This window comes from Oncorhynchus gorbuscha, linkage group LG18 (assembly GCF_021184085.1).
Source record: "Oncorhynchus gorbuscha isolate QuinsamMale2020 ecotype Even-year linkage group LG18, OgorEven_v1.0, whole genome shotgun sequence".
Lineage (NCBI taxonomy): Eukaryota > Metazoa > Chordata > Actinopteri > Salmoniformes > Salmonidae > Oncorhynchus > Oncorhynchus gorbuscha.
The window spans coordinates 52,530,156-52,554,536 of NC_060190.1; the positions used below are offsets into that span (position 1 = coordinate 52,530,156).

The 24,381-nt window shown below is 41.9% G+C and overlaps 1 protein-coding gene and 1 long non-coding RNA gene across 3 annotated transcripts in view; one reads left to right on the plus strand and one right to left on the minus strand.

The window, feature by feature from the left end:
- LOC124003236 lies at positions 1-15,749 on the minus strand. The gene is made up of 3 exons (XR_006833196.1): positions 15,030-15,749; positions 171-548; positions 1-56 (listed from the first exon to the last, which is right to left on the minus strand). It is a non-coding gene; the product is annotated as an uncharacterized LOC124003236 (long non-coding RNA).
- Positions 15,224-24,381, plus strand: part of pank4 (pantothenate kinase 4 (inactive)) — a 21,015-nt gene continuing 11,857 nt past the window's right edge. For both annotated transcript variants that reach the window (XM_046311328.1, XM_046311329.1), the window contains exons 1-5: positions 15,224-15,351; positions 15,714-15,796; positions 16,318-16,526; positions 16,651-16,834; positions 16,923-17,015. In XM_046311328.1, the coding sequence (XP_046167284.1) occupies positions 15,231-15,351; positions 15,714-15,796; positions 16,318-16,526; positions 16,651-16,834; positions 16,923-17,015 (690 nt within the window). In that variant the 5' untranslated portion in view covers positions 15,224-15,230. The remainder of the gene's footprint in view (positions 15,352-15,713; positions 15,797-16,317; positions 16,527-16,650; positions 16,835-16,922; positions 17,016-24,381) is intronic.

Sequence of the window (24,381 nt, forward strand, 5' to 3'; positions counted from 1 at the left end):
CCCTCTCCACTACTGTCCCATCGATGTGGATAGGGGGATGTTCCCTCTGCTGTTTCCTGAAGAAGAGAAGGAGGGTCATTAATAATCTTATTCTGATATATAACATTAATGAAACACATAAAAAATCAGTCTAATGAACTTAATTTCCTTGAATTTGAATCTCACTTTACCTGGTTGGTCAGAGTCAGGTGCTCCTTAGAGTAGATCATTGCTGAAGTGATTGAAGGTGTCGTGGCTGGATCTATGTGTTGTAGAGGTCTTTGTGTAGAGATAATCAGATTTCTACTGGCTTCATCTCCTATATATAGTCCCAAATCTGCATATGAATGTGTGTGTCTTGGGCTTGTAGGAGAATCTCACAGTCTGTAGCCAATGGGTGAGCTTGGGAGGACAACGAGGAATGTGGAGCTGCCACATGCTCAGTGTTCTTATTGCTGGGGGACAATGGTCACATCTCAGGGGAACAGGTGGAGGGGTGTAGGGTGATGGAGAGTCACTCACAGAGCGCTGTGTGAATCTGGGAAAGTGGTGACTCCCAGATCTGCTGCCTGATGTTGGGATCAATGACACAGACAGTGCACATGCTCATCATCACAATTTACAAAAATTCATTAAAACACCACATTATAAAATAATGACGCTGACATAAATCCTAGCGACTGACACAAATTCTGTAGATTAAAACTCTTGGTGCTACCCAAATCCTTTTGATTGTTCAATTGTTTTAGAACAGCCTACTATTTCCTTGATACAGTCCAGTTTTGGTCAAGTTTAGGCACTTCACATGATTTTGAACTATGAGCTGTTAATCTGATTTGATGAATGATTTGCATTATTTTACCTTATTTCTAAACAATATCCATTTGGTAATTCCTTGTGATTTCAGTATGTCACCTCTTTTAAACCCAAAAAATTGAACAGTTAGACAATATTAGGTCAAAGTAGGGTGTAACGTTTTTGGGAGGGAATACATTTCCTGTATTGGGAGTCCAGAAGCAGCAGATGTGTCCTCGGTCTTGGAGCTACTGGTCAGTGTGAGTAGAGAGCTGATCTGAGTTTCCCACACTGACTCCTGTGTGCTGTGATCAATGCACTACAAAACCTGCTCAGTGGACTATTAGTGACGGCTATTGGCTCTGTGTTGTACTATAGACAGAGCCTGACGTCACAGACCATCTAGATTCTGGAGGGACTATGCTAACATGTGGAATTGTTTTAAGATGGTCATACCATGGATCATTTAGCTATTTCTTTTTGAATTCTAGGACTTCTTTAGGTACCCTAAAAAAAGATTGACAAAATATTTGATAAAATATTGCATTTGGCTTTAACATCTATATCCCATAGCATTGAAAAACACATTCATAAATGTGACTAACCACCTAGATTTGGTCCTATGTAGGAACATTTGAAATGTAGTTTTTTTTACATTGGATGAAAGTAGACTCAGAGCTAGAAAATGGTATATCTTACACTACAGTTGAGGAACAGTGGGAAAGCACCTCTGATTTGGAAGTTGATAAACTTGTAACCCCACTTTTGAGAAAATGTTCCTTGAATGTTTTGGTACACCTACTGGAGAGCTCTTCTTTGTCTACACCCATTCAGCATAGTTCTTTAGGATTCACATGTCAGGGCATGTGCTAAACAGAATGAGTAGTGTAGTAAACAACCAAAGATCTCAAGACTAAAACTGGTTAAAGTTGTAGCCTACAATAAGGAAAAAATCCAGGTAAATATACACTTTAACTAGACCTTGACCCACACTACAGGTCAAACATTTTAGAACACCTACTCATTCAGGGCTCTTTCTTCATTTGTACTATTTTCTACATTGTATAATAGTAGTGAAGACATTAAAACTATGAAATAACACATATGGAATCATGTAATAACCAAAAAAGTGTTAAAAAAGGCAAATGGTGCCTGCTTTGAAGAATCTCAAGTATAAAATACATTTAGATTTGTTTAACACTTTTGGTTACTACATGATTCCATATGTGTTATTTCATAGTTCCAATAAAATATAGTGTTTCCTAATAAAAATAAATCCTAATAATTTTGCTCGTATTGCCTAATTAGTCGAATTTAATAACTCTATATAACCGATTTCTTGATTTCCCCTATTATAACTGCCAACACTTTAAAATATTTTAGATGTCAAGCTGTTCAGATGATTCAGAGAATATTCATTTTCATTTTCAATAATTTTACTGCTTTATAAATGTATCTATCATGTCCAAAACATAACTACAAATCAAATGAAATCACATTTTATTAGTCACATGCTCCGAATACAACAGGTGTAGACCTTACAGTGAAACACTTACTTACGAGCCGCTAACCCTAACCAACCTTGCCGTTTCAGTGTAACTTTATTTATTTATTTTTACCTTTATTTAACCAGGTAGGCCAGTTGAGGACAAGTTCTCATTTTCAACTGCGACCTGGCCAAGATAAAGCAAACCAGTGCGACAAAAACAACAACAGAGTTACACATAAACAAACGTACAGTCAATAACACAATAGAAAAATCTATGTACAGTGTGTACAAATGTAGAAGAGTAAGGGAGGTAAGGCAATAAATAGGCCATGGAGGCGAAATATTTACAATTTAGCATTAACACTGGAGTGATAGATGTGCAGATGATGATGTGCAAGTAGAGATACTGGGGTGCAAAAGAGCAAGAGGATAAGTAACAATATAGGGATAAGGTAGTCGGGTGTGCTATTTACAGATTGTTTGTGTACAGGTACAGTGATCGGTAACCTGCTCTGACAGCTGATTCTTAAAGTTAGAGAGGGAGATTTAAGACTCCAGCTTCAGTGATTTTGGCAATTCGTTCCAGTCATTGGCAGCATAGAACTGGATGGAAAGGCAGCAAAACCAAGTGTTGGCTTTGGGGGTGACCAATAAAATATACCTGCTGGAGCGCGTGCTACGGGTGGGTGTTGCTATGGTGACCAGTGAGCTGAGATAAGGCGGGGCTTTACTTAGCATAGACTTATAGATGACCTGGAGCCAGTTTGGCCACGAATATGTAGTGAGGGCCAGCCAACGAGAGCATACAGGTCGCAGTGGTGGGTAGTATATGTGGCTTTGGTGAGAAAACGGATGGCACTGTGATAGACTACATACAGTTTGCTGAGTAGAGTGTTGGAGGCTATTTTGTAAATGACATCGCCGAAATCAAGGATTGGTACGATAGTCAGTTTTACGAGGGTATGTGGCAGCATGAGTGAAGGATGCTTTGATGCGAAATAGGAAGCCGATTCTAGATTTAATTTTGGATTGGAGATGCTTAATGAGAGTCTGGAAGGAGAGTTTACAGTCTAAGCAGATACCTAGGTATTTGTAGTTGTCCACATATTCTAAGATAGAACCGTCCAGAGTAGTGACGCTAGTCGGGCAGGAAGGTGCGGGCAGCAATCGGTTGAAGAGCATGCATTTAAAAGCAGTTGGAGGCCTCGGAAGGAGTGGTGTATGGATTTGAAGCTCGTTTGGAGGTTTGTTAGCACAGTGCCCAAAGAAGGGCCAGATGTATACAGAATGGTGTCATCTGCGTAGAGGTGGATCAGAGAATCACCAGCAGCAAGAGCGACATCATTGATATATACAGAGAAAAGAGTCGGCCCGAGATTTGAACCCTGTGGCACCCCCATAGAGACTGTCAGAGGTCCGGACAACAGGCCCTCCAATTTGTCCCCCTGAACTTTATCTGAGAAGTAGTTGGTGAACCAGGTGAGGCAGTTATTTGAGAAACCAAGGCTGTTGAGTCTGCCGATAAGAATACAGTGATTGACAGAGTCAAAAGCCTTGGCCAGGTCAGTGAAGATGGCTGCACAGTACTGTTTTTTATCGATGGGGGTTATGATATCGTTTAGGACCTTGAGCATAGCTGAGGTGCACCCATGACCAGCTCGGAAAGCAGATTGCATAGTGGAGAAGGTACGGTGGGATTTGAAATGGTCTGTGATCTGTTTGTTAACTTGGCTTTCAAAGATTTTAGAAAGGCAGGGCAGGATGGATATACATAGGTCTATAACAGTTTGGGTGTAGAGTGTCTCCCCCATTGAAGAGGGAGATGACCGTGGATGACCGCAGCAGCTTTCCAATCTTTGGCGATACGAAAGAGAGGTTGAATAGGCTGGTAATAGGGGTTGCAACAATTTCAGTGGATCATTTTAGAAAGAGAGGGTTCAGATTGCCTAGCCCAGCTGAGCTCTTTCAGAACATAAGCTGTCTGGATTTGGGTGAAGGAGAAGGGGGCTTGGGCAAGTTGCTGCAGGGGTGCTGAGATGTTGGCCGGGGTAGGGGTAGCTAGGTGGAAACCATGGCCTGCCGTAGAAAAATTATTATTGAAATTAGCGATTATCGTAGATTTATTGGTGGTGACAATGTTTCCTATCCTCAGTGCAGTGGGCAGCTGGGAGGAGGTGCTCTTATTCTCCATGGACTTTACAGTGTCCCAAAACCTTTTGGAGTTGGTGCTACAGGATACACATTTCTGTTTGAAAATGCTAGCCTTAGCTTTCCTAACTGACTGAGTATATTGGTTCCTGACTTCTCAGTTCCCTGAAAAGTTGCAAATAGCGGGGGCTAATCGATGCTAATGCAGAACGCCACAGGATGTTTTTGTGCTGGTCAAGGGCAGTCAAGTCTGGGGTGAACCAAGGGCTATATCTGTTCTTAGTTCTACATTTTTTGAATTGGGCATGCTTACTCTATATAGCCTATCTTACTGTATATAGTCCGCTGTTTTATTTCTTTACTTACCTATTGTTCACCTAACACCTTTTTTGCACTATTGGTTTGAGACTGTTAGTAAGCATTTCACTGTAAGGTCTACACCTGTTGTATTCGGCGCACATGACAAATAAACTTTGATTTGATTTGATATTTAAGATGGTGAGGAAAGCACTTTTAAAGAGCAACCAGGCATCCTCTATTGACGGGATGAGAACAATATCCTTCCAGGATACCCAGGCCAGGTCAATTAGAAAGGCCTGCTCGCTGTAGTGTTTTAGGGAGCGTTTGACAGTGATGAGGGGTGGTCGTTTGACCGTGGACCCATTACGCACAAAGGCAATGAAGCAATGATCGCTGAGATCCTGGTTGAAGAAAGCAGAGGTGTATTTAGAGGGCAAGTTGGTCAGGATGATATCTAAGAGGGTGCCCATGGTTACGGATTTAGGGTTGTACGTGGTAGGTTCCTTGATGATTTGTGTGAGATTGAGGGCATCTATCTTAGATTGTAGGATGGCCGGGGAGTTTAAGCATGTCCCAGTTTAGGTCACCTAACAGTACGAACTCTGAAGATAGATGGGGGGCGATCAATTCACATATGGGGCCAGGGCACAGCTTGGGGCTGAATGTGGTCTATAAAAAGTGGCAGTGGTGAGAGACTTGTTTCTGGAAAGGTGAATTATTAGTAGAAGTAGAAGCTCGAATTGTTTGGGCACAGACCTGGATAGTATGACAGAACACTGCAGGCTATCTCTGCAGTAGATTGCAACTCCGCCCCCTTTGGCAGTTCTATCTTGTCGGAAAATGTTATAGTTAGCGATGGAAATTTCAATAAAACAAACTTAGGGAGGAGGCTTCTAATGTTAACATGCATGAAACCAAGGCTTTTACGGTTACAGAAGTCAACAAATGAGAGCGCCTGGGGAATGGGAGTAGATCTAGGGGCTGCAGGGCCTGGGTTAATCTGTACATCACCAGAGGAACAGAGGATGAGTAGGATACGGGTATGGCTAAAGGTTATAAGAATTGGTCATCTTGTGCGTTTGGTACAGAGTGTAAAAGGAGTAGATTTCTGGCATAATATATTCAAGGCATAATATACAGACAAGGGTATGGTAGGATGTGAATACAGTGGAGGTAAACCTAGGCATTGAGTGACGATGAGAGAGGTTTTGTCTTTAGGGGAACCATTAAAGCCAGGTGAGGTCACTGCATGTGTTGGGGGTGAAACAAAAGGGCTAGCTAAGGCATATTGAGCAGGGCTGAAGGCTGTACAGTGAAATAAGACAATTATCACTAACCAAAACAGCAGTAGACAAGGCATATCGAAATTAGGGAAGAGGCATGTGTAGTCGAGTGATCATAGGGTCCAGTGAGTAGCCAGGCGAGCTGGAGACACGGCGATTCAGATAGATAGCGGGCCGGGGATAGCAGGCTAGCAGATGGGCCTTTGGGGGACGTCACAACAGAAGAGCCTGTTGAAACCCCCTCGGACGGTTACGTCGGCAGACCAGTCGTGATGGATCGGCGGGGCTCTTTGTCAGCAGTAAAAGGGTCCAGGCCAATTGGCAAAATAGGTATTGTAGCCCAAGAATTGGCTGATGGACCTCTTCAGCTAGCCGGGAGATGGGTCTAGCTCGAGGCTAGCTCCAGGATAACTGGTGCTAGCCTCAGGACAGCGACGTTAGCCAGGAGTATCCACTCGGATAGCAGCTAGCTAGCTGCAATGATCCGGTGTAAAGGTTTGGAGCTTACGGTAGGACTCCGGAGGTGTAGTAGAGAAAAGCAGTCCGATATGCTCTGGATTGATATCGCGCTGGGCAGACTGGCAGGAATTGACCGGGCTGAGGCTGGCTGATGTCCGATTTAACGGTGCTAGCAGTGGCTAACTGACTATTAGCTAGTAGCTAGTTAGCTGGCTAGTTTCTATTGGGTGTTCCGGTTCTAAAGTGTAAAAAATAGCAGATTCGTACCAGATTGAGTGAGGCAGGTTGCACGAGAGTATGTTCAGTCCGTAGATGGAAATTGAGATTTAAAAAATATTTAAAATATATATGAAAATATATAAGAAGAAAAAAATATATACATGGGACGGGACAAGACAAACAGACGTCCGACTGCTACGCCATCTTGGCTTTCAGTTTTCAGGCTTGTAAACTGTTGCTTTAATCACTTCCTGAAGTATGCCTATTCCCCCACTGAGACTCAAGAGTTCTAGTGGGACTGATGACGCTTATGACAATGTATTGTGACTGCTCTCCAGAGCTTTCTCACACTTTTCACATTGAGAGAGCTTCAAATAAACAATGAACTAAGGTGTGCCTTGTTAAATGCTTATTGATAATATCTACACAAGCAGCTCCCAACAAGCCCTTGGGAAAAAAACTCATGAGTACAATATTTATCAATGAAGAAATAGACTAACACAATGTCAAGTCTGCTCCCTCTCGGACCTCTAGGTCACCAGGCTGCTCGTTATAGCGCACACCTGTCAGCATCGTTACATGCACCTGCACGTCATCCCTCACCTGGACTCCATCACTTCCTTAATTACCTGCCCTATATATGTCACTCCCTTTGGTTCCTTCCCCGTTTCCTGTCTGTGTGTTGTTTGTGTATCTTGTTTGTATTATGTTTCAATAATTTATTAAAACACTAACTCCCTGAACTTGCTTCGTGACTCTCAGCGCACATCGTTACACACAAAGCTTTTTACTAGAGATGAATGTTGATGGAACATGCAGTACCAGTCAAAAGTTTGGACACACCTACTCATTCAAGGGTTTTTCTTTATATGACTATTTTCTACATTGTAGAATAATAGTGAAGACATCAACACTATGTAATAACACATATGGAATCATGTAGTAACCAAAAAAGTGTTAAACAAATCCAAATATATTTTATATTTGAGATTCTTCAAAGTAGGCACCTTTTGCCTTGATGACACTCTTTGCCTTGGTTACACACTCTTGGTATTGTGTGTAGATTGATGAGGGAAATATGATGGTAAATCACTTCTTAAATATATTGGATACAGACAGTGTACATTAGACAAATTATATATTGTCAGTGCCAACATTTCATACTGCAAATTTTGGCAATATATCATATGTCTAATGTACACTGTCCATATATTACAATGGGCATTTGCCATCACAAATTGAACACGCAGTTAAAGGGCTTAGACTAATAAAGTCCACAATTGGGAAACTGTACTGTACAAATACCATTTAAATGTGCTGTCCTTTGACTGTTTATGATGATTTAAGCAATGAGATGGCTGACTTGATGGCTGTCCAATTGCAATGTGGTATATTGGCATTGGCCATATGATATATTGCAAGTTCACACTTCCATGTTAAGATATGAAATGGACTGTGTACTCTCATCATATCGACATCTGGAGGAGTATCAGTGGCCCTGAATGTGTGGCAAAAATCATTTTTGCAAATCGCATTCACGGAAGCATAGTTAGACAATAACCTGTAAACCAATGTTATCCTATGGGAGAAATGTGGATGTGTCAGACTACATGAACCGCCGCATGCAGCTAGAATAGCCCCCTCCCCCCGATAACCCCTGTCAAAAATGACATGTATCTTTATGACCCAGAAGCTGCTACTAGCCAGGCTTCATTCCGGCCTACTTGTTTGCACAGTCACTGCAGTCAGATTGAGCGAGCTAAGATCAAGTGGAGCACCACATTGAACTCGGACAAGCCTCAAGACTATAGTGATGCCATTCATTTGCCTTTCAGTGTTGTTTTCAACCTGTCCATTTGGTGATGGGAAATCCCCGCTTAAATATATTGGAAATGGACATTGTCCATTTGCAATATAAAATATGGACAATGACAATTTATCATACTGCAATTGGACAGTCAGCCATCAAGTAAGCCATCAGTCAATAGGACATCACACCAGTGGAGGGTCCTCAGAGTAAGAAGGGGAGGACAATCCACCTCAGTGAATTTCATAAAAATAAAAATGTTGAAACATTACAAAAGTGATCCTTTTTAGATAAAACTATACTATATATATTTACGTCACCAAATAATTGTTTTAAACACACTGTTTTGCAATGAAGGTCAACAGTAGCCTCAACAGTACTAGCTTCTGTCCTCCTCTTGGTACATTACCTTCAATACAAAACCTAGGAGGCTCATGGTTCTCACCCCATTCAATAGACTTACAAAGTCATTATGACAACATCCGAAGGATGTCCTCCAACCTATCAGTGCTCTTGCAGCATGAACTGACATGTTGTCCACCCAATGAAAAGATGAGAGAATGAATCTTGTACTGAAAGCGTAAGCTACAGCTAGCTAACAGTGCAGTGCATAAAATGTGGTGAGTCGTTGACTCAAAGAGAGAGAAAGACAATAATTGAACAGTTTTGAACAAATTACTTTCTTCCAAAATTAAGAAGAAAGAGAGAGATAGAGAGAGTCATTTTTTTCAGTTTTAGTTTCACTTAGCTAGCAAATGCAGCTAGCTAGTTTAGCCTACTCAAACACCCTGCTCAAACAGAGGGTTGCTATGTTAACTAGCTGGCTATGACTATCCAACACAACACTGGAACTCTTCCAAGTCAAGGTAAGCTTTTGGTTTTACAAATGTATTGCCACCGGGGCCGGTGTAACTGCTAAACTTCTTACTGACTGTACACTGTAACATTACCACATGATTGTTTACTAACTCGCTAGTTCTATTAGCTATGTTGACTATGATGTTACTTTAGGTAATATGGTGAAAATTATGGAGGCTGTGTGTAGTAGATATGATATGGTTTTGCATTGCTGATGTGTTGAGCATCGAAGTCCACAAGTGGAGGGAAAAGGTGAGAGGAGGAGAGTGCATAGATACAAGAAGGAATACAATGTGGTTGTTATGAAAGTGAACTGTGCGTGATCAGAGGTGATCATGCGTGATCAGAGGTGCGTGATCAGAGGTGTGATCAGAGGTGCGTGATCAGAGGTGCATTCATTCCACCGATTCTGTTGCAAAACGTTTCTTAAATGGAAGTGAACGAAACGGGGATAAACATACCTGAATTTGTCCAATAGAAACACTTGTTTGCAAAAAAAGAGTCCTCTCTCATCTTAAATGTCACCAACCGCCACTGTTTACTGACACCAAACGGACTTTGTCCAACTTGTTTAAAGGCCATCACATATGTCAGAGCCTGCCTGAAATTCATAGCTCCTTCTGTTTAAACATGAAAACACATAGTTATGTTAGAGCTACAGTCTGATTCTGAGCGGCAGGCTAAATACCTACATCCAGGGCCGGTTGGCCAGATAGCTAGGTCTAAAAACTTTCCGAATGCACTGTAGCGCTCAGGCCCACAGACCGACTGGCTGGACCTATCTATCTGGCCCTGGCTGGACCTAGCCCGATGAACAGTTCTTGTGCTGGCTTTGCTTCCAGAGCTAGTTTGGAACTTAAAATCAAAGTTTATTTGTCATGTGCGCCGAATACAACAGGTGTAGACCTTACAGTGAAATGCTTACTGACAGGCTCTAACCAATAGTGCAAAAAAGGTATTAGGTGAGCAATAGGTAAGTAAAGAAATAAAACAACAGTAAAAAGACAGTGAAAGATAACAGTAGCGAGGCTATAAAAAAGAGAGGCTACATACAGACACCGGTTAGTCAGGCTGATTGAGGTAGTATGTACATGTAGATATGGTTAAAGTGACTATGCATATATAATGAACAGAGAGTAGCTGTAGGGTAAAAGAGGGTTTGGCAGGTGGTGGGTGATGGGACACAATGCAGATAGCCCGGTTAGCCAATGTGTTGGAGAACTGGTTGGTCGGCCCAATTGAGGTAGTGAGTGTTGCAACTGAGGACAGACGATTTTTATGCAATATGCGCTTCAGGACTCGATGGTCCCATTCTGTGAGCTAGTGTGGCCTACCAGTTGGCTGCATGGCCAATAAGTCTGGCCAGCCAGATGGACACAGGCAGACAGACAGAGAAAGTAAGAGAGAGAGAGAGAATTTATCCGGGGCAGGGTTAATTGGAACAGTGACAGTGGAATCTCTCTCATTTGATGTCACACGTCTGTCACATGTTATGAACCATTATTGGTTGTCACATGAATGAAACAAAACAGTAATGATTTATGAATTATGCTAAATCATGCAAATATAACTTGTCTGTGTATAGCCGTATATAAGATAACTGTTGGGACTGCCTAAGCAGAGCTCCTGACTGACATGTGTACTATGGTGCATTGAGTTGGTTGGAACCTCTCCAGCGTGCTGATAATAAACAATGATTCATTTAAGATTGACTTTGAGTGTCCCTGTGTAATAATTTCCACAACAATTTGGCATCAATGAACAGCATGATTGATTCTGCCTGCTGAGCTTTCCAGTGTGGGTCTGTGAGGAAAACCGGTGGCGCATTTTATGAAACATGAGGGAAATTCCCCGTCTGACCAAAATACGAAGAGACCCGCCCAGAACAGACCCTTACTGTGAGCTGCCCAGGAGGAGACACATCATCCACAAACAATTGAGGGACGGCAACTGATTTCAGCAAGTCAATTTAAATGAATCTGTATAAAAATTAAAAATATATAAAAAATTAAAGTAACGCTTAGAAAGGTACCCATAGTCTACTTGCACACTCATCTTCTGTGCATATATCACTCCAGTGTCTAGTTGCTATATTGTAATTATTTGACCACTATGGCCTATTTATTGCCTGACCTCCCTTATCCTACCTCATTTGCACACACCTTTTCTACTGTATTATTGACTGTATGTTTGTTTTATTCCATGTGTAACTCTGTGTTGCTGTTTGTGTCCAACTGCTTTGCTTTATCTTGGCCAGGTCACAGTTGTAAATGAGGACCTGTTCTCAACTAGCCTACCTGGTTAAATAAAGGTTAAATACATTTAAAAAATAAAAGAGAGAAGACTATTCCCTAGATTTATGAGAAAACTAGAGCGAGGCATAACGGTACCATGGAAAGCCCCGCTGACAGCTGTCTGTAGGTATTTAGAAAAAATGTCTATGTGGTCTGCAGCCACTACAAAATAACACATGGTATTTTTTAATACGGGGTGTTATTTATACGTGTAGCAAGTAGCTGTAAGAGAACCATGACTATAGATATAGTGCATAGCAAGTAACGACAAGAAGAGACCACCCATACATGCATGACTGTAAGTCGCTTTGGATAAAAGCGTCTGCTAAATGGCATATATTATTATTATATATTAGATGCACAGTTGACGATGCACATGTGGTAATGAGATTACAGAGTGTGTTTGGGAATAGTAAACCCATGTCATCTGATATGTCGGAAGTATTAAGGTGTCTGAAGTATAATTCTATATATGCATGGGTTTATTAAGACTTCCTACCCAAGATGCAGTAAATTCGATTGTGTTTATTTTCTTTCTTCCAGGACTGATGGAATGTCCACTACCAAGTTTTTATTTAATGTTTATCAGTGATTCTGTATCTCTCCCTTTGAAAGGCTTCCTGAAGCAGGTGCCTTGGGAGAGCAGTTAAAGTACCCGGATCCAGCTGTTAAGGGATCTCCCAAATTAAGCAAGGCCTGGCCATTTTGTTTGTGTAACCCTACGATTTTTGAGAACACACGCCAGAACCCACACACAACCCACCTGTTAATTAATATTTGTTAGTGGTGTTAATACTGATTTATGGCGTGGGTTCTGTTTATTTGGGTTTAGTGGGGGTTTTCACAGGTTGGAATGGACAAAAATGAAATTTCTATTGTCAGAGTTTTGGTTGCACACATGTACATTCTCTTGATTAGAAGAAATGTACTGAAAAGCCCAATGTTTACTATTCCCAATTTGATTTATTGTAATTAGTTTATTTTTTATTTAACAGGCATTGTTGTTTTTTTGGGACGCACAATTACGATGTGAGTCATATGTATCAAAAGGGGAATTACCGGTCCCCGTGGCCCTTTAGTAAATATGCAAATAGTTGGTTAATTTTTAAATATTTTTTTAAAATACAGATTCATTTAAATTGACTTACTGAAATCAGTTGCTGTCCCTCAATTGTTGGTGGATGATAAGCCTCCTCCTGGGAAGTTCACAGTAAGGGTCTGTTCTGGGCGGCTCCTCATTGTGATATGTTCAGACAGGAATTTCCCTCATGCTTCATAAAATGCGCCACCGGTTTTCCTCGCAGACCCCCACTGGAAAGCTCCACAGGCAGAATCCATCATCATGTTTGTTGCCAAATTGTTGTGGACATTTTTACACAGTGACACTCGAAGTCAATCTTAAATGAATCATTGTTTATTATCAGCACGCTGGAGAGGTTCCAACCAACTCAATGCACCATAGTACACATGTCAATAGTCAAAACCTCTCCAACGCTCTGACAAATAAACAATTATTCATTTAAGATTGACTTTGAGTGGGGGTCACCACTTTCCCAGATTCACACAGCGCTACAGACTATGAAAAACTCCAACAATCTCAAAACCCAAACATTCATATGCAGACTTGGGACTATAGATAGGAGAGATGAAGCCAGTAGAAATCAGATTCTCTCTACACAGAGACCTATTCAACACAAAGAACAAACCGTGGCACCTACAATCACTATGATCCACTATAGACCAACATGGTCCATTATGTTTGTCTCAGAGTGGAACTCCAGTCTGTAAGACTCTACCAGGGCCTCCAGAGGGCGATGTTAACTGGACTTCTCTTTACTGATGTTGTGCTAGGTTGGGGAGCTCAATTTAGGTAGGTCACTCTCCATCCGGTTCTTATCAGAGGATGGCTGCAGGCTATGGAAGTGGCTCAGCAGTCTTCTCTATGATCCTCCATTTGCTATGATCCACTCTAAAGATTCAAATTCAAGGACCATTATTCAATTTGATTTGATTATTATTTATTTCAATAATGCCATATTGCTGAGCAATGTTATTAATGACTCTCCTCTTCTTACAGCTAAGAAAGCCAGTGGTGGAGATAGTATCAACAGCAGTGTTGAGCAGCTCATGTCTCTCCTGGGTCCAGAGATCCTCAATCAGCAGCCTGACTCCAAGCTGGAAAAGTGACATCCTGGAGATGATGCTTACTGAGATGACGGCAACAGTACCAGCCAGTGAGCTCCTACTCATACTCAGCACCTATCAATCTTGGTTACTCCAGATGTGCACTTCAGATTGTGCATGTCCTGTCCAAGGATGAGGTGAAGACACTGTCCCAGAGAAGACTGCTGTTTCCACTTCCACTTCCAGCCAACATCAGTAAAGAGAAGAGTCCAGTTAACATCGCCCTCTGGAGGCCCTGGTAGAGTCTTACAGACTGAAGTTCCACTCTGAGACAAACACAATGGACCATGTTGGTCTATATTAATGACATATTTGTCATGGACAATAATGACAATAGGAAGATATATTCTCTATCTCCTTATTCAGGAGTTTTTAAAAAGTCTTGCTGTGATTGAGACTGTTAATTTCAGTTGTACTCAAGAAGTTGTACTGCTAAATGACCTATGCTATTATTGTATTATTCTAAGACAATTGTCCATGAAAATTAGATTTTTGTTGTGTGATGGTATTATATAATTGACATCATAACCTTTATGTTTTGTGAAATATGTGTTGAATACGTTGATGATGTGTTTATTTAACTTTAACAGTCCTCTGAGGACTTTTACCTAAAATTACCAATATTTTTGTGATTGTCTAATAATCTGTTTTAAGGTCAAAGCTTAAAGAATAAGCAATTGTTTCCACTACATTTGTGTATTGATAAAGATTTACATAATATTGAGCATCTTATATGAAGCATGTATGAAGCATGTAAAGACAGTAAATGTAGGCAATATCCCCATACTCCACCTGGCAGCCCATACTCTGTTAGAGTATGTCTTGGAGATTTTTCCAAGTTTCTGTTTGTGATGTATAATTACTTTGCACAGTGTCTCATTGAGACGATTTTAATAAATTCAAAAACAATCAAATGAAATACTTTTTTCTTGTTCTTTATTTACGTTTTCTTATCTTTACGATGATAGTTTACATTTCAGTTCAATAATTGTGTAGGCGTAGGCCTAAACGTTAAATGCTTGCAAATGACCATTTTGTTATGAAGATATTCCCATCACATCAGCATGACATGCAGGAGGTTTATGATGATATGATATTGATTTTAGTGGCACATCAAATGTGTGCCGAATAGCTTCGTGTTTTACCAAATGTTCACCTATGTGTATATATGTAGGTTTACAGAAAATATCACAGAAGACCAGAGATTTACCTACCACATTATCACAGAAATCCGGGGCCATGTTCAGTTGCCAAACGTTATCGAACGTTGCAGATAGAAATCCCTTGAATAGAACCAATTCATTGTTCTACATGTCTGAACGTTCCAAAACGTGGCGTCCTCCTGAACGCCCCAGAGATTTTTCCATTGAGGGATTATTATTTATTTGTACCTGAACGTCATTGCGCAACACAAGATGGCGGCGGAAAGTGAGAGAGTAGACAGGAGTAGTCACAGCATGGATAAAAGCATAACTCTTCCACCCAATGAGATCTTCAGGAATTTGGAAAATGCAAAGAGGTTCGCAATAGACATAGGTATAAACTAAGTTAATATTTAGATCGCTACTTGAATATATTCACTTGTCTTGTTACTTTGACAACACAGCAGGCACACAAGAGGCTAGCAAGCAACGACGTGTGGCTGGCTAGCTAAACTAGCTGATTTAAGTACTGTAGTTAGCTACCAGTAGTTGCGAAGTTACCTTCGCCACATAAATGTTAGCTGGCTAATTAGCGTTTGTTTATGGGCTAGTAAGCTACAGGTTTCTAAAATTGCTAACTAGCTAACTAACCAGCTAATTTGACCGCTGCGCCAGAGTGGCTGAGTTGTCAATAGTTGACTGATGGATTTATTTATCTCACGTGAGACTGCAGAAACCTTTTTGTTCCTCCCACAGGTGGCTCTCTGACGAAACTCGCCTATTACTCCACTGTTCAACACAAAGTAGCGAAAGTACGGTCATTCGACCATACTGCAAAGGTATGTGGTGTCAATAAACTTTGCAACACTGTCCGTAACAAACGTTCGGTCCAATGGAGCAGAGGACACAGCTAAATAAGAACTTGCGTTCAGCGTGTAGTGTGCTATTTACTCGGCGACCGTAACATCAAATGTCAGTGTTCAATTGAGGGGCAAAAGTGATTTGCTTCCCAAGTGCACTGCTATGCAGTGTTATTATGCCAGAGTAGTTATTCTTATCTCTCAGCACACTGTACTATTTAGTCATAGGTCTCCAATGGGCCAACCTGATAAAGGTGTATGAATGTAGCTACAGAAAAATAAACGTTTAATTAGAGAGTAGCCAATATGGGATTGCTTGAGTGTGGGGTTTGTGGTAGACATATAGGCCACTGATTCATGATGTTGTGCTTCAAAAGGCTGTGTACCTTGGGACAGTGAATATGTAGACTTACAAGTCTTACTGAGCCCACTCAGGTTGCCCTGGAGGTCTCAGGTCTACAGATTTGGTCTGGTTCCTTATCTGTGTCCCTCTTTACCAGGACACTGAGGATGACCCCCTCTATGAGATTTCAATGCAGGAGGAGCTCTTGGCTCGCCTTCACTTCATCAAGTTTGAAAATGCCTACATTGAAACCTGCCTGGACTTTATCAAAGACCACCTGGTCAACACTGACACCAAAGTCATCAAAGCTACCGGTGGAGGGGCTCATAAGTTCAAAGATCTCATAGAGAAGAAACTGAAGCTCAGGTGAGAAAAGGAATATTTTTTTATGTATTTTGTTCAAATCTAAAACAGCTTTATTTTTAAAGACCGCTTGACCGGTATAAGGTTGAGCTTATTATAATGTAGCTGCTCTTCATGTTTTGACAAGGGTGGACAAGGAGGATGAAATGACATGCCTGATTAAGGGCTGCAACTTTGTGCTGAAGAACATCCCCCACGAGGCTTTTGTCTATGTCAAGCACGCAGACTCTGAATTCCGCTTCCAGAACACTCACCCTGACATCTTCCCTTACCTGCTCATCAACATCGGCTCAGGGGTGTCAATCATCAAGGTAGCAATGCCTGACACTCATCTAGATCTGGTGTGACGTGTGGCCTATGTACCAATTAATTCAACAAACAATATTTATTTCCAAACAGGTTGAATCAGAGGATACATTTGAGCGTGTTGGAGGAAGCTCCATAGGTGGGGGGACGTTCTGGGGCCTTGGAGCTCTGCTCACAAAAACAAAGGTAAAACCCCTCCTCACCCCCATGCTAACACTTCAAGCAATAGGCTTTAAAAAAGTCAGGCTACTCAAATGAACTGAAATGTATAGTCTTATTTTCTGTTGGTTCTTGCCTAATATCTTGCCAGTTGACATTACTGCAACTTTTATTTTTATTATCAGGAAGACTGCCCTCTGTACTTACAAGCTCTTGTTCTGTATAGGGTTCAGGGGATTTTCTGTGTGGAAAAGTCTTGGATGGGCAGTCTGTCCAAACAGCATGCCCATTATTAATGTGCACCTTGTGCTGGGGACAATAAATGCCCACTCTAAAATGTACAGTTTTGTCACACTACACAATGCCACAAATCTGGCAAGTTTTGAAGGTGCATGCAATTGGCATGCTGACTGCAGGAATGTCCAGTAGAGCTGTTGCCAGAGAATTGCATTTTAGTTTCTCTACCATAAGCCTCATTTGTTTTATAATTTGTCTGTACATCCTCCCGGCCTCACAACCGCAGACCACGTGTTACCAGCCCAGGACCACATCGGGCTTCTATACCTGTGCCTAAGACCAGCCACCTGGACAGCTGATGAAACTGTGGGCTTGCACAACCAAAACATTTCTGCACAAACTAAGGGAAGCTCATCTGTGTGTTAATCATCCTTACCAGGGTCTTGACCTGACTGCAGTTTGGCATCTGACTTCAGTGAGCAAATTTTCCCCTTTGCTTGCCACTGGCACGATGAAATTCTCTTCACGGATGAATCACGGTTTCAACTGTACCAGGAAGATGGCAGACACGTGTACGGCGTTGTGCGGGCGAGCGGTTTGCTGATGTCAACGTTGTGAACAGAGTACCCCATGGTGGCGGTGGGGTTATGGTATGGGCAGGCATAGCCTACGGACAATGAACACAATTCCATTTTTATTGATATCAATTTGAATGCACAGAGATACCGTAATGAGGGGGTCCCGTGCGACTCAGTTGGTAGAGAGTGGCGCTTGCAATGCCAGGATTGTGGGTTCGATTCCACCTGACTGGTATGGGGGGGGGGGAAAAGTGTGAAATTTTTTCACTCACTACTGTAAGTCTCTCTGGATCAGAGCGTCTGCTAAATTGCTAAAAATCTAAATGTGTTGAGATGCTAAGACCCATTGTAGTGCCATTCATCCACCGCCATCAACTCATGTTTCAGCATGATTGTGCACGGCCCGTGTTGCAAGGATCTGTACACAATTCCTGGAAGCTGAAAATGTCCCAGTTCATCCATAGTCTGTATACTCACCAGTCACTCATTGAGCATGTTTGGGATGCTCTGGATCGATGTGTACGACAGCATGTTCCAGTTCATGCTAATATCCAGCAACTTCGCACAGCCATTGAAGAGTAGTGGAACAACATTCTGCAGGCCACAACCAACAGCCTGATCAACTCTATGTGAAGGAGATGTCACACTGCATGAGGCAAATGGTGGCCACTAGGGCATAAAATGAACACCTGCTAAGTGCTTGTAGATTTAGGTATTGACGGGTAAGAATGTCTATTTCACCAGACCTGTTGGCAGGTGGTCAATTTCCATGGCTCTACATTGCGAGCATTACATTTATTAGTAAAAATAAAGTATAATCTAATAAAATGTTTTTTTTTTTGTCAAGTGCGCCGAGTACAACAGATGTAGTTAGACCTTACCATGAAATGCTTAGATACAAGTCCTTAACCAACAATGCCGCTCAATTAAAAAGTTTAGAAAATATTTACTAAACTAAAGTGAAGAAGAAAAAAAAATTAACAATAAAATAACATTAACGAGGCTGTATACAGGGTGTACCGGTACCAAGTCAATATGCGGGGGCACAGGAAAGGGGGATGCCTAGTCGGTTGTACAACTGAATGCCTTCAACTTAAATGTTTCTTCTGTATTTAACCCAACCTCTCTGAATCAGAAAGGGTTGGGACTGCCTTAATCGACATCCACGTCTTTGTCAAATCAAATCAAATCAAATTTTATTTGTCACATACACATGGTTAGCAGATGTTAAATGCGAGTGTAGCGAAATGCTTGTGCTTCTAGTTCCGACAATGCAGTGATAACCAACAAGTAATCTAACTAACAATTCCAAAACTACTGTCTTATACACAGTGTAAAGGGATAAGGAACATGTACATAAGGATATATGAATGAGTGATGGTACAGAGCAGCATACAGTAGATGGTATCGAGTACAGTATATACATATGAGATGAGTGTGTAGGCAAAGTAAACAAAGTGGCATAGTTAAAGTGGCTAGTGATACATGTGTTACATAAGGATGCAGTCGATGATGTAGAGTACAGTATATACATATGCATATGAGATGAATAATGTAGGGTAAGTAAATTATATAAGGTAGCATTGTTTAAAGTGGCTAGTGATATATTTACATTTCCCATCAATTCCCATTATTAAAATGGCTGGAGTTGGGTCAGTGTCAGTGTCAGTGTGTTGGCAGCAGCCACTCAATGTTAGTGGTGGCTGTTTAACAGTCTGATGGCCTTGAGATAGAAGCTGTTTTTCAGTCTCTCGGTCCCAGCTTTGATGCACCTGTACTGACCTCGCCTTCTGGATGATAGCGGGGTGAACAGGCAGTGGTTAGGGTGGTTGATGTCCTTGATGATTTTATGTCGCCTTGGGAACAGTGGGTTAACTGCCTTGCTCGGGCAGAACAATAGATTTTTACCATGTCAGCTCGGGGATTCGATCCAGTAACCTTTCGCTTACTGGACAACGCCCTAAACACTAGTTGTGGAAATTTGTACTTGAAGGTAGGCGCAAAGTGACTATGCATAGATTAACAGTGAGTAGCAGCAGTGTAAAAATAAAGCTGGTGTCAATGTAAATAGTCCAGGTGCCCATTTGATAAATTGTTCAGCAGTCTTATGTTAGTTAGAAAAATGCTGCAATAGCTGTTTTCAAAGTATTTATGCTGTTTTGTTTCATAGCTGATAATTAAACAAATAATTATTCATCCTATATCTCACCACTGCCTGGCAGGGGAGCTGTGAGCACTGAGTGAAGTGCTGATACTGTAGATTTTTGGAGGTGCTGAGCACAGGCATAAAACTTGGTCTAATTTACTAAAGTCTACAAAGTGAGACTTTGTCCTTGTTTTGTCTATTTACATTGTCTTGTTCACAAGCGTGGTTGTTTTTCAACGTTAGTTTGAGTCTGCTGCTTCAACTAATAGTCAGATCTCAGACAGACACAAGTGACATGACTCCAGTGGCCCTGTTACCATGGTAATCTCTCTGCCTTAAACATTTTGTCTCTTTTGATTACAAGACTGGTCACAAAAAATGTCATTAAATTTAACATACCATATTTCTTGTTTTAGGAACATTAAAAAGCATGGGCATCAGATTGTTTTTATTTTAAAAATCTATATTTTGGCGCATAAAAAAAAAATTGTACCTGCCACACTGGCTGGTGGACCAAAAAGTTAATGTTAGGCCCTGGGGGTCACACCTGATACGACTGGTTTTCTGATCAGTGGTTGTAGAGGGTGCAACAGGTCAGCACCTCAGGAGTAAATGTCAATTGGCTTTTTATAGCTGAGAAGAGGAGGGGGGGGAAGAGAAAAAAAAACTATACACACACTTAAGTTCACACAGGACACCACAGAAGACAGGAATTTCACCAGATAGGACAGACAGACCGTAGCCCCCCCGGCACATTGACTATTGCAGCATCGATACGGGAGGTCGGGGGACACTGGCCCTGTCCGACTATACCCCCAGACAGTGCAAACCAGGCAGGATATAACCCCACCCCGTTTGCCAAAGCACAGCCACCACACCACTAGAGAGATCAGCTTACTACCCTGAAACAAGGCTGAGTATAGCCCACAAAGATCTCAACTTCACAAGCCCGAGAGGATGCAGAAACGGGCACGAATATCACGACAGTAACTCAACCCACTCGAGTCAAGTTTAGCAAAAAAGACTCCTAGGGATGGCATGGAAGAGTGCTAGAAGGCCAGTAATAGGGTCTGAAGCGGAGAATCCCAGAGGAGAGCTGGCCAGGCAGAGACTGCAAAGGCCATTCATCTTCGCACTCCTGGGCTAGATTACACGGGGGGGGCATTTGAGGTCAGGGGTCTGCAGGCCAGTCAAGTCCATCCACAATGATCTCAACAAACTATTTCTGTATGGACCTCACTTTGTGCATGGGGGTATTGTCATGCTGAAACAGTAAAGGGGGGGGCTTCCCCAAACTGTTGCCACAAAATTGGAAGCACAAAATCATCTAGAATGTCATTGTATGCTGTAGCGTTAAGATGTCCCTTCACTGGAACTAAGGGGCCTTTCTCGAAACGTGAAAAACAGCCCTAGACCATTATTCCTCCTCCACCAAACTTTTTACAGTTTGCACTATGCATTCGGACAGGTAGCTTTCTCCTGGCATCCGCCAAACCCGGAGTCGTCAGGAGATCTGTTTGTTTCTTGGGACCTAGAACTAGCATCTCTGTTTTGTCAGAGTTTTAAAATGTTGACGCCATCCATTTCCTTATGTCTGAAACACATACGTCCAGGGTAGGTCATTTTTGTGTTTCATCGAAATGTACAGCTGTGTCGTCTGCATAGCAGTGAAAGTTGATATTGTGTTTCGAATGACCTCACCAAGAGGTAGAATATACACTACTGTTCAAAGTTTGGGGTCACTTAGAAATGCCCTTGTTTTTGAAAGAAAATACCTCACTCCTCTCTCTATTCTGTTTAGAGCCAGTTTGCGCTGTTCTATGAAGGGCGGAGTACACAGTGTTGTACGAGATCTTCAGTTTCAGAACAACAGTTTTCAGCTGTGCTAACATAATTGCAAAAGGGTTTTCTAATGAGCTATTAGCCTTCTAAAATGATGAACTTGGATGAGCTAACACAACATGCCATTGGAACACAGGAGTAATGGTTGCTGATAATGGGCCTCTGTACGCCTGTAGATATTCCATTAAAAATCTGCTGTTTCCAGCTACAATAGTCATTTACAACGCTAACCATGTCTACATTGTATTTCTGAATCAATTTGATATTTGAATTGACAAAATATTTGCTTTTCTTTCAAAACGAGGATATTTAAGTGACAACTTTTGGTGAAATCGGAACCTTGAGGAACACCGAAACAACATGTAATTGATTTGTCAGAGGACAAACCATCCACGGAGACGAGCTGATATCTTTCTGACAGATAAGATCTAAACCAGGCAAGAACTTGTCCGTGTAGAGCAATTGGGGTTTCCAATCTCTCCAAAAGAGTGTGGTGATTGGTGTCAAAGGCAACACTAAGGTCTAGGAGCATGAGGACCTGACGCCATTAAACAATCATTTACTACCACCTTCAATTGGTCATGGACTCTACAAGGTGTTCAAAGCTTTCCAGAGATGCTGGCCCATGTTGACTCCAATGTTTCCCACAGTTGTCAAGTTGGCTTCATGTCCTTTTTTGAGTGGTAGACCATTCTTGATGCACACAGGAAACCGTTGAGCTTGAAAAACCCAGCAGCGTTGCAGTTCTTAACACACCGGTGCGTCTGGCACCAACTACCATACCCCGTTCAAAGGAACTTACATTTGTTGTCTTGCCCATTCACCCTCTGAATGGCACACATACACAATCCATGTCTCATTTTTCTTGAGGCTTAAAAATCCTTCTTTAACCTGTCCATCTACACTGATTTAAAAAAAGTGACATCAATAAGGGATCATCGCATTCATCTGGTCTGTCTCTCATGGAAAGAGCAGGTGTTGATGTTTTTATACTCAGTGTAATACATTGCACGTTACCCTTATACTGCTCATATAGGCATATGCATAATACTTTACATTTTCCCATATTCTGTCAGTGGTGCTCAGCCTTATGGCGGTTTAGGTATTTGAGGGACCCTATAGCATCTGCCTGAGGGGAGGAGCTGATGCTAAGAGTGAAGTACATGGGATGGATCTGAAATGATTTAGCATACTTCCATGATTGCATGGTAAAACGAGCATTCTTTTGTTTTTAAAATATTTTTACTTTCTCCACAGTTTTGTGGTATTCAATTGGTAATTAGTCTTGTCCCATTCGCTGCAACTCCCGTACAGACTCGGGAGAGGTGAAGGTCGAGAGCCGTGTGTCCTCAAACACAACCCAGCCAAGCTGCACTGCTTCTTGACACGATGCCCGATTAACCCGGAAGCCAGCCGCACCAAGGTGTCGGAGGAAACACTGTGCACCTGGTGACTGTCGGCGTGCAATTAGTCCGGCATGCCACAGAAGTTGCTAGTGTGCAATGGGACAGGAACATCCCTGCTGGCTAAACCCTCCTCTAATCCGGACGAAGCTGGGCCAGTTGTGTGCCGCCCCATGGGTCTCCCGGTCGCGACAGAGCCTGGACTCGAACCAGGATCTCTAGTGGCACAGTTAGCACCTTCGATGCAGTGCCTTAAATCACTGCACCACTCGGGAGGCCCCAGAGCATTATTTTCTGGTCAACTTCAAAAATCATGAGTCTATGTAGGAAATGGAGGTGTTGTTGGACTCTGCAGCATGCCCTTTACTTGGCATGCTCAGCATATTGTCCATGTGTAAACCCAGGAACAAACTAACCTGTGCTATGGCATTTTGGACAACCACAGGCACGTGGTCACCGACAGATTTAGGGTAAAACACCATTGTGGTCAAACCAATTTGTATTGTTTGAATATCTGACCTGTACGCAGTAGTATCAGCATCTTTAGACATCAGACCAGGAATGGCAGTATCATCAGAAAACTGGACAATATATTTATCAGGATCACTGCTAGTTCATTCATTTGTGTACAGAGTGAATAAGATGGGTGTACTCACAACCCAGTGGGGCCCCCATGCTAATGTCTATAGCCTCAGAGAGGGTACTGTTAACTAATCTGAGTACTGCTAGTCATGGATGAGTGGTACCACCTTATGATATAGGGGTTAATACCCATCTGCTTTAATTTGCTGAGTACGACGTGTGGCTGTATTGTGTTAAACGCTTAACTTAAATCAATAAATGGCAGTCCAGGGGTTTCCTTGGGGTTTTCCTGATTCTTAACAATGAGATGCTCTATGGTGTTGATTGCATCATCAGTCCTGCAACTTTTCTTATAGGCAAATTGATACAGATCTTTTCAGAACTTCATTATGATGGTCAGACCAGGTCTGTAGTCATTATTTTATTTTGGGGACTGGAGTGATGATGGCCTTTTTCCACAGAGATGGGACTGTATGGGAGTCTAGAGACCTCTGAAAGATAGGGCACCAAGCCAGAGTAAATTCCTCTGCACATGTTTTTAGAAGAAAAGCAGAGATGCCATCAGGACCTGTTGCCTTATTCATACAGGTGTGCTTGAAGACGAG